Here is a 14,182-nt window from a genome sequence, read left to right as displayed (position 1 = left end):
ATATCCGACCTCGTTTTCTCCAATGCATCGGACGATTTATTTACATTGTAGATAGAGGACGACCGTGACGGAAATTAAAATTTTAAGGGGTTCAATTCGCCTCCATTTATTTGCTTCTATTGCATTTTCCTCTTCTGAGTGTGATTCAATCCTCAGGTATTAATGATATTCGGGTTTCGCCCAACCCCGGGCCGTTGCTTGCGGCCGTCCCAAACATACACATGGACTTTACGAGTCCATCGAATATCAAGATGTAATTTTCATGTATGGGGATTCGCATTTATCATTTCAGTCCTTGGTGTGCTGATTTCCTATTACCCAAGACCGATGGCAGAAGTCGAGTGTCCAACTTTTGGATCCCGACAGGAGGTATCTCTAAGAAGCCTGTCCAGGGAGAGAAAGGTTCTATTCTATACCCAAGTCTGATATACGGCTAAATGCGTCTGACAAATATCTAGAGGACGTTAATGATCTTTTGGTCAGAGGAGGCTTTTACCGACAGGTCGGACCTCTTAACCTACCGTATTAACTATTACCTCTGACCTTATATTAGGCCTATTCTGGCATCTTTCATATGCTGCCTTTGGGATTGCGCGTACAAGACAAGTTAGAGAAGCTTATTGATCGGCATATGCGATCATTAGGTATGCTTTTATTCTATCCGTGTGCATCCAATTGTACCTAACAGACCTCAAGGCGCATCCAAAGTTTCACTATCATCGATCTCTTCGCAAGAACTCTGGGAGCAATCTGGGCGCCTAAAAGAGGGCTCTGAGGTGAGTAACTGCCCCCCCCCCCTTCTTTTTTTTTTTCTCTCTCTCATCACAGCCACGTACTGATGGGAGCTCGCAGGTTTTCCGCTTTCTGGATCGGAAAGAATCTCGGTTTCTCCTTGCGCCGACTCATGAGGAAGAAATTACCACGCTGGTAGGAAGCCTTACCAAATCTTACCGAGATCTGCCTGTCCGGGTCTATCAGATATGTAAGTTCAGATTTTTAATGTTTCCAGAATTATCCCTAATGACTAGATCTACAGCGAGGAAATACCGCGACGAACCAAGACCAAGGCAAGGTCTACTCCGCGGGCGGGAGTTTATCATGAAAGATCTATACACATTCGACCACAACGTGGAAGAGGCCTTGAAAACGTACGAGTCTGTAAGAGGCGCTTACACTCGGCTTTTCAACGAACTGAAGATTCCATATCTCGTTGCCGTTGCAGATTCAGGTAACATGGGTGGGAATCTAAGCCACGAGTTCCACTTCCCCAGCTCCAAGGGCGAGGACACTGTCATTAGCTGCTCGAGCTGCGGTAATGTTTATAACGAGGAACTTGCTGATGGCAAGGCTCATAATCTCCTATCTCGTGAGGGGACAGCTACCGTTCCTACGCCTGGTTTCGAGACAGAAGGAGGCTCCGTCCAAAAGAGCGCAGCTATTTCGACCGGTCTCTGGACGGCAATCTCAAAAGACAAAAGGACCCTGCTGCGTGGCTGGTATCCTAAATTTACCATGCATGGCGGTAGTCAGGAGCCAGTGGAACGAGAGGTCAACTCCCACGCCGTCAAGGCTATCGCCAACGCCGCTGGCATCGATCTCGACCTCAGCGTAGAGAACCCATTAGAGCAATGGGTTGCGAATGCAAAGTCCACCAAGGCGTCGTCAAGCGACGGCACTGGTCGGCCTCGGGTGTTGGACTTGTACGACTCCCTCGTGCGAGTTTACAAGAGGCCACCGCTCAGCGACCTTCTCCAGGAGGCTGACTGTAGCGTCGAGGATCTAGACTATCTCCGCCTTGACTGCTTCCCAGGAACTGACCACGGGCTGAATCTTATTAAAGTTCACGATGGAGACCAGTGCTCCAAGTGTGAACAAGGCGCTGTGAAAACACACACTGCTGTTGAACTTGGTCATACATTCCACCTTGGCACCCGCTACAGCGAAGTCCTCGACGCATCTGTTATGGTTGACGGAGCCGCAGGCACTTCAGCCACCGTGCCAATGCAAATGGGCTGCCACGGGATCGGAGTCTCCCGCATGATTACTGCGGTCGCCGACAGTCTAGCAGACTCTAAGGGTCTTAACTGGCCGCGAGCGATCGCTCCCTTCGAAGTGATTGTGGTTCCTACAAAGGGCCTCGAAGCAGACGCCGAGAAAGTCTACGATGAACTTATCACAGGGGCCAACGCCGCGGACGCTATCCTAGACGATCGGGATAAGCAAATCGGGTGGAAACTGGGCGATGCCGACCTCATCGGATACCCCGTGATTGTTGTTGTTGGGAAAAGCTGGAAGAAAGAACAAAGTGTGGAGGTGCAATGTCGGCGCCTAAATCTACGCGAAAATGTACCTGTGGAGCAACTTTCCAGCTTTGTCCAGTCATTGTTGGCGCAGTTGTAGCCTGACATCGCTGACCAAGAAATTGTAAAATAGTTAGTTAACTAGTTGTATTTCTAGATGAATGATTTTCTCCCCAAGGCTGACTTTGAGAATTTCCCAGATCAGCCGCACTTTTTTTTTTTTTTTTTTTTTTTTTTTGGTAGCATTATCTAGAGATTGGAATTGATGATACATACATATCCACCCGTCCAGCGCTTAAGCACTCAACCTCATGCATGAATGAATGAGTCACAGCCTCAATCTGAAATCCAACGAACGACCCCATGAAAGAAAAACGCCTTGGCGGTTGATGCAGCCTGGATGAAAAAAAGAGACTGACTGACTACACACTCCTGTATAAAAAAAACCCCGACATCTTACCAGATCTATACCGCACAATATATATATTTTTTTCTCTCTTTCAATTCCAACTCCAATTCTCTTCTCGTTATTGTCGGGTTATCGTCCCTTAATTTAAAACAAACTACTACCTAACTACTACCTACTAGCATCATGAACGCCCGGGTCGGAGTTGGCGTCTTCGTCCTCAATCAAGATAACCAGTTCATCATTGGGAAGCGGATAGGAAGTCACGGAGCCGGTGAGTCTACCGAATCAATCTACGTGCATGATAAAACAAGAAACAAAAGAAAAGTTAACAAACAATGGGGGATAGATACATGGGGTTTACCAGGGGGACATCTCGAATTCAACGAATCATTCGAAGACTGCGCGGTCCGGGAACTCAAAGAAGAGACCGGTCTCGATGTGGAAGATGTGCGCTTTCTAACGGCTACAAATGATATCATGGAGATGGACAAGAAGCACTACGTGACGGTGTTTGTGGCTGCGAGGGTGCGAGGGGATGCGCAACCAGAGGTAAGTTCTTCAATCTCATTAGGTGCTTGTCTGTCTGGCATCGCTAATGGACTGCGTAGATTCTAGAGCCTCATAAATGTGCCGAATGGAAATGGGTGACCTGGGAAGAACTCGGATTGGACCGGCTGAAGCAGGTTGAGGCCGACAGGGAGGGAGTCGAAACCACAGGACGGAGGCTGTTTCTGCCGCTTTTGAATCTGTTTTCTCAGCGGGAGGGGTTTTCTCCTTCGAATTGACGGGTCTCTTCTTCTTGTCTGGTTTTGGCATGATTGCGAAATATGACTGTGATGATGATGATGATGATGGGTGGCTGGGTTTTTTTTTGGCAAAGTAGTAAATTTAGGCTCGTTTTGAATATTGAATCAGGACTGTTAAATGATAGTCATTTCAATCTCCTTTGAGAGACAAGCTATTAGTAGGGTTGTTCTGTCCTATATGTATAAACCTATTCAATATCTATGTTATAATATTGTAATTGTATATAGATGGGAGATACTTCTTCCGCCACTAAATCTGCGGATCCAATTCCCTATTCTCAAGGCACATATACTGCTTGTAGCGCGAGTCATCCTTCGAGGGGATAAGTTATAACGAACTTCTCAATATTCATCAGTTCATCTTACTCTAGGTCCAGTATTATATACCATTTTCAGGTTTCTTCGCTAGAAAGCACCCACCATGTCCATCATCACCCATATCGTCCTCTTCCAGTTCAAGGCAGATGCCAGCCCAGAAGCCGTGAAAGATGTAAGCTGCTGACCTTGCAAGGAATTCTATCGATTCCACCCATTTACAAATCCAAGAGACATTGATGCTCACACTTAAGGCAGGTCTGTACACGGATGCTAGCTCTCAGAGAGAACTGTCTCCATCCCACATCTCAGAAGCCTTATATCCTCACATCGTCAGGCGGGGTAGATAACTCCATAGAAGGGATTCAGGTAAGTACCTCTCCCTATATGTACAATACACAACACACAATACTTAATCGGTCCTTGTTCTCTAACATCATTCTCATTTTGATCATATCAAAAGAATGGAATAACCCATGCTTTTGTGGTTAAATTCGCTAGCACCGAAGACCGGGACTACTACGTGAACAAGGACCCCGCACACAGGACTTTTGTGCAGAGTCTCGATGGGGTAATTGAGAAGGCCCAGGTCGTTGACTTTACTGGAGGAGTCTTTTAAATATGTCGATATATTTGTGTTTCTGTCAAGGCAGCAAAGACAACGAGAACTACATCAGGGGGGGGGGATTCATTCTGCTGGTCTATATTATGAATATCTTCCTATGAACCGCAATGAAAGATGTTAAACCAACAGATATTCAAACAAAGAAACATTACGATGCAAAGAGATATGATATATTGCTCCTAAAGAATGTTGCCTACCTATAAGTACGGAGTAAAACGAGCCTTGTATAGTCCAATCCACGCTAAACCATATCAGGTAAGTTAGATCACACTCTCCCATCCATCCCATCGCAATCTTCAACTTCGAAGATCGACTTACAATCCCAATCCCACCACCCATTCCGCCCAAATCACTATCATATCGAATCCCCTCGATTGTGTGCTCCTCAATAACCCCAAGCATCCTAACAGACTCAAACACACCCTCGAACCGTGGGAACGCGAGCCAAAAAAAAAAAAAAAAAAACCGGCCATGCCCCCCCCTCCAAACACCCCCGCATCCGATGATGCCCCCCCAACGCAGGTAAACGATGCCCACAATCTCTCTCTTGCTTGATACCCGCCCGGACTCTGCAAAAGCAAATTGCCTAACGACGTCTATAGTGAACATCAACTCGCTCTCCGTTCCGCAACTGCGCGCGCTCCAGACCCGGCTCTCAAGTGAGCTGGAGCACTTGACCTCGTCCCATGCGAAGCTTCGCGCTGCACAGTCGAGATTCCGGGACTGTGTGCGTTCTATCAATGAAGGTGTTGTTGGGTCAGAGAAGAAGGGCACAGCCGGGAAGGAGGACATTCTTGTGCCTCTGACTAGCTCGCTCTATGTTCGGGGTAAGCTTGCAGATCGGGAGACAGTCCTGGTGGATGTGGGAACGGGGTATTTTGTTGAAAAGGTATGTTGGGTATATCCATCTATCTATATAGATATATATATTCATTACGTGTCCCTCCTGTCTTGTCTGTGGGGTACCGAAGTAGCTAACTTTCGCTCGTTTTCCTAATAGACAACTGCCAAGGCAATTGAGTTCTACGAAGAAAAGGTCAAGGAGCTAGAGGCGAACCTTACAGACTTGGAGAAGCTTGTACAAACTAAGAGCTCGCAGCAGAGACTCTTTGAAGATGGTAAGCATTAACCCCCTTTTTTTTTTTTTTTTTTTTTTTTACATTTTCCACGAGACGAAAAGAAGCTAATTCACCTCCAGCTCTGAGGCAAAAATTGATGAGTGAAGGTGCTGCATCATCCACACCTGCGGCTGCCGGTGGTTGAGAATACAATCTTAATAGGAGACTTCACAAATGGAAAAAGCAGTATTTAGAAAGTGCTAAACCGACATCGATGTATGACCATTCAAGGCAAGGACAAATACTCACAACCATGCCAAAAAGAAGTACACCAAGTGGGCAAAGTGTAGAAAATCAGGAGGGAACAATCGTTGTGCGAAGCATGAAAACTGGGAGAAAAAGAATAAAATCAATTCACGTCCGCCTCGTTCTCGAACCAACCAATGTGTGTTCTGCTCGCGTAGCTTCCGATGGCTTAAAACAACGTCCCCAGATCTGCATTCAGTAGCCCAGAGGGGTCCGCAAAACTAGGAGTTGAGGGAATGCCAGTCGAATGATAACCTTTTTTCGCCGAATCGGGTCCCATTGGAGACGAATTCTCGTGGGCTGGGACATTTCCACGGGGTTGATGGGTGTTTTCAGGGGGTATGGTCTTTGCTGGGCCGAGAAGTTCAGCGACTTGGTTTACCAAATCGATAAATTTCCAAAACCCTTTTGTTCTATCGTCATCGTTCAATCCAACTTCTGTTGGGGGGAAGAAAGTATCGAGGTTTGGTTTGTATTTTGCCGAATGCCCAACTGACAGATTTGCGTGCCCTCCAAGCAAATTATCCCAATTTGGATGGAAAACAGATGCGCTCCAGCATGTAAAAGGGACATCTGATATTTCCCTAGGTACCGTCGCCGGACTTTGACCTGGAAAAGCTGGAACAACCGAACGGCTATACTCGTCGTAACGCGCAACTTCAAAGATGTACTTTGTGCCCTTCAGCTGATATCGAAGGGCCGATTTCTCAACAAATCTGGAAACTGGTGCAGAGGCAGGGAAAGTGACTTTTCTTTCAGGTTTCGCAGAGATATCTCCCACCCCGGCCGTACGCCGAAAGCCGATGGAATGCGAAAAGACTTTCAAAGCCGCATCAATTGAAGACGTTTCATGAAATTCCAGCGATTTTATTTCGAGCTGCCAATCAGACCTAGCCACTCATCAACTTCGTTAGAGTTCCTTAGTATGCAATCATTTGAGGCTCTCTTACCTCCCAAAATCGATGACGCCAATATGTAACGGGGAATGGTTGTCTCTGAATTGACCACTTGGGTGAGGCCTAAGCCAGCGTCGTTGAGTTATTTCGTAGTCTTGAGCGCCAGGGCTTTTAGCAAATTCTGCCTCAAGACGAAGCATGGACTTGTCGGTACCCAGGAACTCGAAGTTCACGGAGTATGCGAGCTCAGCACTTTTCAGAGAATCCGATGTGCTATCATATGGCTCGAGGAGGTTGGTTGCTTTGAAACATCTTTCGAGAAGCTCTGACTGTCCAATTTTCAACCTTGGGCGTTGGACAAGGGTTAGTATCCCAGACAACAGTGGTCAAAGAACAATGACCTACCCAGGAATCAGCCGACCCTTGGTCTGCTCATGTAGGAGTATTTCTCTAAACTCCTCGAATTCATACCAGTCCTTATCGCCGCCCGGTTTCTGATAGTTCTCAAGGACAAACAAACCAAGGTTAATCCTCATTCGTAGGTGTCCCCTCACAAAAGCAACACCTTTTAGAGACCCTTCAACAGCACTTAGAAGCCGAGAATTGTTCTTGGACCGTATCAAGGTAGCCCGAGTCTTCCAATTTTCCAGTTCAGAGCCCTTAAGTTCACTTCCACGAAGAGCAGGTCTATGTAGCTGCACGTGCTTTTCCACAGCAATCTTCCCTTTCATAGTAGTGGGTGTGGGGGGCTCAACTATATAAACCTTGCGTTTGACGTTACTTTTAGCGACAATCTCTCCCCACCGTGTCCTGATTAACTGCGCAATCTGTCCCATTAAATCATGAGTATACCCCAATGCACAAATGTAACGGGGCAAATCTTTGGGGACAAAAATATGACACCCAAATTTAGCCCGAATAATATCGAGGTCTTCAAGTTGCGGACCAAAACACTCGATCATTGAGGGCCCATCGTTTGGCCAAAGGAAGAGAAGCTAATGGAAGAAACTGCCTTAGATGATGACAATAAAATATTTTAATCACAGGCAACTCACCTGTTCAGGAAAAGTCGTACTGGGGTCTGGCTGCTTTCGAAGTTGCTGCAGCATAATCTCACGCTTCTCCTTCAGCTCAGCGCTGGCCTCTTTATTGACTGAGTAGCTCTTGATTTTCGTCCAGTCGTCTCTTTTCTTCGGCTTGGACATATTGCACTTAACAACCAGCCCTCCAACAATCTCCGCAGCCGCAGCCACTTGAGGTGGTTCGCCCCATATGCGGACGACCTAAATTTCTTGAATTAGCCTATGGGGTGCTGAAAAAAAGATGTGCCACAAACTTGATCGTAATATAATGGAGGCTTAACATAAGCACCAGTCCTTTGGCTGATCTCATCAAAGACTTCATTGCGATCTTGAGGTCTCGTGTACGATTTCCCAGGGAATGCAGACCTTGCTGCACCAAAGAATCTGGTAAAGGTTTAGACCCGTCATACTATGGTGTATACTCTATTTCACTTACTCGTGCTTAAATGTACCGAAAGCTGCAGGTAATTTCACGGCACCTGCATCATTTCACGTACCATCAGCTAGGTACTTCAGTAAAGCAGTATGATTATACTCACCGGTATTCTCTTGACCATTTCTCCATTGTGACTTTGATGGGGAGTCCCGGAATAAATTGTTTGCTGATGGCTGCTCGTTTCCTCTGGGATTGGCAGTAACTTTAAAACCCCCTCGACCTCTAGCTCGAAAATGCCCACGAACTGGCTGCTTTTGCAGATGGGGCTTTACAACATTTTGAGGTGCTCGAATTGGTTGCTGCGTGGTTTGCGGAGCTACCATCCTCTTAGGCGGTGCTCTTCCGTATCCCGGCAGCAGCCATTCTAGAGAGGGTCAGTAATTTCATACGAACACCTTTCTTCCTTATTTTTTCTCTTTTGTCTTCATGAGAGTTATGGTTTCTTCGTCTTACCTTGAGCCCCTGTAGTTTCGTGACTGCCAAAAAGTCAGTCAGCAAGCTTCGAGGAAAAGATTTCTAAACGTACTCCATGATAGCTGCAGAAGGGTCAAAGATGACTCGAAGGGGAAAGCGCGCAAATGAGAATATCTACAAGCTTTTTGTAAAAGAAAAAGGGTACAATGAGTTAATAGCCTGGGGAAGCAGAGTGAGGGGAAGAGATGAGAAATCCGTGAGGTATTAGGAAAGAAGGCAATCGCCGAGAGTAACAGGCAAATCACCTTCTTATTTACATAACAGCAGAAGCGATACCTAGCATTTTAATAAAATAACATTCCCATTTCTTCACTTTTTCTTCAAAGATATTAACCAGATAAGTGAAGAAATAAAGATGGGAAGAAATAGTAATTTCGGTAACATGCAGTCACTGCGTGTTTGTTCTTAAAATCAATAATTGACCGGGGGATATTTCACCAATTGACTTTAGCATAGCTTTAGCTTGAAACTTAGGTACCTAATGCACATATCCACCAGTTGGATATGTTTCTTTTAGGAATACTATTTTAAATATGATGCTATAGGCTACATGATCTTATACATGCTTCTTTACTGCTCAGTTCTTGCATTTTATAGATCCAAACGTTACCTTCCCGTTTAGGTTCAGATTGAACTAAACCCAATATGGATAGGCGCCATGCACGTGACACGCACTAAACCAAAAGCGGTTCAAAGTGGACAAAACGCGGCTTTTCCCCGACGCGTCGCGAAATTTCCAGCGCCAGGGACGAGGACGACGGCCCATTGCCTCTCTAGACTCCTCTCTGGTGGCTACGTCGTTGCAGGATTCTTCCATTATGCCAATGGCTCTCGACAGTGCAGATGAGGCTAGCAGCTTGCAGTCTCGCACTCGCAATGCTCGCACCCGCGCCCAGCAATGGATGACCAAGGGAGGTCTAATTCGAGATGATTCCGATGATGAGCTAGGCCACGAAGACCATCCCTGGGAATGGGTATATGATACTGAATTGGAAGACACTAGCAAGCCTGGAACTGTGGGGGAGGCACCCGAGGATACACCGAAATCAAGCAGGAGACGTTCGTCCCGCCCTACTAGCCGAGCCCGAAAGAACATCATCGGAGCCCGAATGGGTTCTTTCGAGTGCAAATTAGGTCAGGTTGTATTGCTTAAATCCCCAGAGCCTGGGAAGGACTGGGTGGGGATCATCACTGAATTCGTGGAGGAAGAGAAGGACGGGGATGAGGATGAGGGGGTCCTCAAGTCCGCGAATATTATGTGGTTTGCTTCACCAGACGAGTTTATGTCGACAAGGAATAAGCGCAGAGCCGATGCTTTGCCAAACGAGCAATACTTGACAGCTGACTTCAATGTTAACCCGCTGACCTCAATTAGCGGGAAAGCTCGAGTAATGTCCAAGGATGCTTTCTTTGCACAATACCCCAACGGAGCTCCCCCAAAGACAAAAGAGGCTTTGGCTGAATACAACAAATGCATCGTTTGTCGCAGGGGTGTCAACCAGCTTCAGGGACGATATACGGAGGAGTTTATCTGGGAAGATGTATATCGGGAGGATCGAATGTTCGATCTGATTGATATGATTAAGGACCAGTTAAAGGCAGCTAAAAAGCGCAAGCAAATTGACACTGATGTGAGTGCCGTTCTCTTGAAGCCAAGCACTCGGACTATTCTAACATGATGACCAGTATGTTGAAACAAAAGAACAGGATGTACCAAGTACTCCCAGAAAGAAACAAAAAGTAGCCTCGATGAACATTACACCACAATCACGCCGTCAGAAAGCAATGACCACGCCGTCTCATAAAAGGTACCATAGCATCGCTCCATTGAAAGTCCTTGGTCTAATCTTATTCCTTAGAATTATTATCAAGAAGCCTCTAGAGTTCACTCCTCTCGGTACCCGCGTGCTTTCTCCTTCCCATTTTGCATCCCCCTATCGCCAGGCACGCAATCTTCTCCATGTTTCTACCGTTCCCACATCACTTCCGTGCCGAAAAGCAGAATTCGACACTGTCTATAGTCATCTCAGTGCAGCCATTATGGAAGGGACCGGAACTTGTATCTATATTTCTGGGACACCTGGTACTGGAAAGACTGCCACTGTCCGTGAGGTTGTTGCCCAGTTGAATGCTGCTGTTCTCGCTGAAGAGATGGACGACTTTATATTCGTCGAAATCAACGGCATGAAAGTCACTGATCCCCATCAATCCTACTCTCTGCTCTGGGAAGCCCTAAAGGGCGATCGCGTCTCACCTTCCCACGCTCTCGACCTTCTTGAGCGAGAATTTTCCCATCCTTCGCCCCGACGAGTCTCATGTGTTGTTCTCATGGACGAACTTGATCAACTGGTCACGAAAAACCAGTCCGTCATGTATAACTTCTTCAATTGGCCCGCCCTTCGCCATTCTCGACTCGTCGTTCTTGCCGTCGCAAACACCATGGATCTACCAGAACGAACTCTGAGCAATAAGATTTCAAGTCGTCTTGGCTTGACACGTATCACCTTCCCAGGGTACAAGCACACCGATCTGATGGAAATTATCACCACTCGCCTAGCAAATGTCCCAGGAAACATTGTCGACCCTGATGCAATCCAATTTGCCAGCCGCAAGGTCGCCGCCGTCAGTGGTGATGCCCGCCGCGCCCTCGACATTTGTCGACGAGCAGTCGAGATCGCAGAACAGGCCAATGAAGCAGACGCGGATGCTGCAGATGCCGATGATACAGAGTCGCCACCACCAACGCCCAGCAAAACCCCCGCACGGAAAGAACGAGCTGCTGGCAAGAAGGCCTTGTGCCATGATAAACTAGAATCCCCACAGAAAAACGGCATTCAGAAGCAACTACCTGGACGCGTAACAATTGCAACAATCAAACAAGCCATTCAAGAGGCAACCTCCACGCCCCTCCAGCAATCCCTTCGCTGTCTTCCCTTGTCTGCTAAGCTTTTCTTAGCAGCTCTCCTAGCCCGTGTTCGTCGAACAGGCATAAACGAATCTACATTTGGCGATATCGTAGACGAAGCCAAGCGCATTGCAGATGCCGCGGTAGCTGTTGCAGGTGCTGCGGGCACGGGAATCAGAGAGTTCTTGCTTCCAGCGGGTAATGGAGCTCGTGTGAAGGCGCTAGGATTCGCCGCGATGGAGCTCATGAACTCGGGAGTTCTCGCCCTGGAGACAGGCTCGGGATTCAGGGGGCCCTTGGGAAGCGCTGCTATCCCAAGCCGAGGTGACCGCAGCGGGAAAGTGAGACTCAGGGTTGCGGCGGAGGACGTCAGGGCCGCGTTCCGCGAGGATGTGGAGGCAAAGGGGTTGGGGCTGGGTATCGATGTGTGAGTCTGATATGATGCCCACAACTGTCGAAGTTAAGTAAGACTAGTCATTATATATGTGAAGCATAGCTTTTGGCGTTTCGGGTCATGGATTAATTTAGATGTACACTACTCAGAACTAAATGATGATACCCTTTTTGTGTTTCCCAACACTGTGCCCATTGAGTATGTATCTAGATTGAAGAGAATCTTTTTGCGTTGCCAAATGTTTGTATGGTATGATACATGGAAATATGTGATTTAAACGCAACAACAGGCCAGTTGTTTTCGTGAACGTTTTCCTTCCCAACAGGAAATCCCCAGTAAAAAAAAGTCCAGATAAAACAGAAACATAATTTCACACCACAAACGCTGAACTCCAGAAAGTGCATGATTAAGCCGTTACAGTCCCGTTCCGACCCACGAGGCCCAGGAAATGCGGGCGGGTATTGATAATCGATTGATATAAGATGGAAGAGGTCCATCCGAACAGAAAGAAGAAACCAAGGCACTGTTTAGTATCTCTGTCTTCCGAGAGTTGGGGCCCATGTTACAGGATGAGTTTCTGGAGTAGCCTCGTCATCCTGCTTCCAGATTTTGATCGTCTTATCGGCCTCGCCGGTGATCAGACGCAGACCGGTACGATCGAAAGTTGAAGCCATAATACCTGCTTCGGCGTCCAAGGAGCCGGGTTGGGCTGTGGTGTCGATGGACTGGAAGCGGTATCCTGTCTTCCAGTCCCAGAATGACATGGAACCATTGTCGCCGCCAGAGAAGAGGACATTATCCTCATTCGCGGCGAGAGTGTTAATCACGGCATTGTGGCCCTCGAAGTTTTGCATAAATTCACCGCCAGGACACTTCCATTGCTTGATGCTTCCGGTGCTGGCGCTTGCGAAGGTGAATTCCCGTGGATGGGTGACGATACTCCGAACCCCTTTCTTGTGGTGAGTGAGCACACCCATGCTCTTGCCAGCAGCAAGATCCCAGAGTCGGACAGTCGCGTCTAATGAGCCGGTGATAATCTGGGGATCAGCTTCCTGGCATTTCAGGTCTGCAACGGTGCCCTGGTGACCCGACAAAACGTGGATATTACTCCGGGTGCGCATATCCCAAACACGGGCAACACCATCTCGACCACCAGTAACTAAAAGATCAAGTCGGGGATGTAATGCAAGCGTGTAGACTCCACTGAGGTGGCCATGATAGTGACGAATGACCTTATTTGTTTCCAAATCCCAACATTTCACCATCTTATCTTCACCACAGGAGAACAAATAGGGGTGTCGGGGAGAGACAGCCAACCCACGCACAGTCGAGATATGGCCCGTGAGTGTCAAGCGCAACGCACCAGTCGCAAGGTTCCAGATCTTGATTGTTCGGTCACCAGCACCGCTAGCGAACCACTCATTGTTCGGCTCAACAGCCAGACTCCGCACCCATCCAAGATGTCCTGAAATAACCCTCATCAACTTCCACGGTGCATGCCACTCAGGCGGCTGCAGTCGTGTGGCAGATGGTCGCTGAATCAAACTCTTTGGCTTATCTTCCCCTACAGCTCCCCCGGCAGCTGGATTAGGACCCCTTCTCACAAGGGCCGTGGATGCGCCACTGCGATCTCCGGTTTCCGCTTTTGCACTGATCTTCGGTCGCTTTGAGCGGGCGGCAGCTGCTTGAGCTTGCTTCTCAGCCAATAATGGTGGGAGTTCCTTCACATCTTCGTATTCCGCTTTTCGTCTGTAGGAAAGGCCGATAGATCCATTGGCGACAGAGGGCGTGACCATCAGGTAATCGGCGCCGAAAAGCTCAGCAGTCCTCTTTGCGGACCCGCGTACGGCCTCATCCGGTGTAGTTGAGGGGAGGACATCCATTATGACCAGGTAAAAGGTAGCGAAAAAGAGCCTCCAATGGCTCCAGAAAGCTCGGGGTAGAAAACGATCGAGGAATTCGTTTAGATGTAACCTGTCGCAGGTCGCGTCTGGAGCGCTGGGGAACTTGATAGTCGTCCGGTTAAGGGAGAAAAGACACCGAAGCCTGAAGTTAGTCAGAATCCTCCACCAAGAAAGATCCGCAATGACCAGGTTGCGAATGTGAATGGGTGAAACAAGAGAGCGAGAGCTGGCGATGGCGTCGAGCAACGACGGGGGAAGTTTCTCATTAGTCG

The 14,182-nt window shown here is 47.8% G+C and overlaps 7 protein-coding genes across 7 annotated transcripts; 5 read left to right on the top strand and 2 right to left on the bottom strand.

The window, feature by feature from the left end:
• Positions 1-62: 62 nt before the first annotated feature.
• P175DRAFT_0453215 (putative proline--tRNA ligase AIM10) lies at positions 63-2,400 on the top strand (the record flags this gene model as incomplete). The annotated part of the gene is made up of 7 exons (XM_040894539.1): positions 63-264; positions 324-402; positions 459-502; positions 554-644; positions 697-776; positions 853-982; positions 1,037-2,400. The coding sequence occupies exons 1-7, from the start codon at positions 163-165 to the stop codon at positions 2,398-2,400; spliced, it is 1,890 nt and encodes a 629-aa protein (XP_040753963.1). The 5' UTR covers positions 63-162.
• A 491-nt stretch (positions 2,401-2,891) lies between these two features.
• Positions 2,892-3,660, top strand: P175DRAFT_0453212 (nucleotide triphosphate diphosphatase NUDT15; the record flags this gene model as incomplete). The annotated part of the gene is made up of 3 exons (XM_040894538.1): positions 2,892-2,980; positions 3,056-3,258; positions 3,318-3,660. Coding segments are annotated over 3 exons (469 nt in total), but the record flags the coding sequence as incomplete, so codon positions are not given.
• A 147-nt stretch (positions 3,661-3,807) lies between these two features.
• Positions 3,808-4,603, top strand: P175DRAFT_0473749 (Dabb family protein). Its single transcript, XM_040895184.1, has 3 exons — positions 3,808-4,005; positions 4,089-4,199; positions 4,294-4,603. The coding sequence occupies exons 1-3, from the start codon at positions 3,937-3,939 to the stop codon at positions 4,447-4,449; spliced, it is 336 nt and encodes a 111-aa protein (XP_040753961.1). The 5' UTR covers positions 3,808-3,936; the 3' UTR covers positions 4,450-4,603.
• Positions 4,604-4,984: 381 nt separating this feature from the next.
• On the top strand, positions 4,985-5,718 carry P175DRAFT_0491023 (prefoldin subunit 5; the record flags this gene model as incomplete). The annotated part of the gene is made up of 3 exons (XM_040895818.1): positions 4,985-5,344; positions 5,456-5,573; positions 5,654-5,718. 3 exons carry the CDS (start codon positions 4,985-4,987, stop codon positions 5,716-5,718), a joined length of 543 nt encoding a protein of 180 aa, XP_040753960.1.
• A 270-nt stretch (positions 5,719-5,988) lies between these two features.
• Positions 5,989-9,473, bottom strand: P175DRAFT_0529635 (uncharacterized protein; the record flags this gene model as incomplete). Its single annotated transcript, XM_040899703.1, has 10 exons — positions 5,989-6,709; positions 6,770-7,060; positions 7,121-7,710; positions 7,771-7,998; positions 8,052-8,181; positions 8,234-8,276; positions 8,337-8,597; positions 8,687-8,709; positions 8,760-8,790; positions 9,383-9,473. The coding sequence occupies 10 exons, from the start codon at positions 9,471-9,473 to the stop codon at positions 5,989-5,991; spliced, it is 2,409 nt and encodes an 802-aa protein (XP_040753959.1).
• On the top strand, positions 9,460-12,255 carry P175DRAFT_0521711 (origin recognition complex subunit 1). The gene is made up of 3 exons (XM_040899218.1): positions 9,460-10,338; positions 10,394-10,515; positions 10,567-12,255. The coding sequence occupies exons 1-3, from the start codon at positions 9,526-9,528 to the stop codon at positions 12,041-12,043; spliced, it is 2,412 nt and encodes an 803-aa protein (XP_040753958.1). The 5' UTR covers positions 9,460-9,525; the 3' UTR covers positions 12,044-12,255.
• On the bottom strand, positions 12,126-14,135 carry P175DRAFT_0499093 (WD40 repeat domain-containing protein). Its single transcript, XM_040896658.1, has one exon. The coding sequence runs from the start codon at positions 13,887-13,889 to the stop codon at positions 12,534-12,536; it is 1,356 nt and encodes a 451-aa protein (XP_040753957.1). The 5' UTR covers positions 13,890-14,135; the 3' UTR covers positions 12,126-12,533.
• Positions 14,136-14,182: the final 47 nt, after the last annotated feature.

The sequence above is a fragment of the Aspergillus ochraceoroseus genome, assembly GCF_002846915.1.
Source record: "Aspergillus ochraceoroseus IBT 24754 chromosome Unknown P175scaffold_2, whole genome shotgun sequence".
In the NCBI taxonomy this organism is placed as follows: domain Eukaryota; kingdom Fungi; phylum Ascomycota; class Eurotiomycetes; order Eurotiales; family Aspergillaceae; genus Aspergillus; species Aspergillus ochraceoroseus.
Note: the sequence above shows the minus strand (reverse complement) of the source record. Positions and strands in the feature narration are given on the sequence as shown.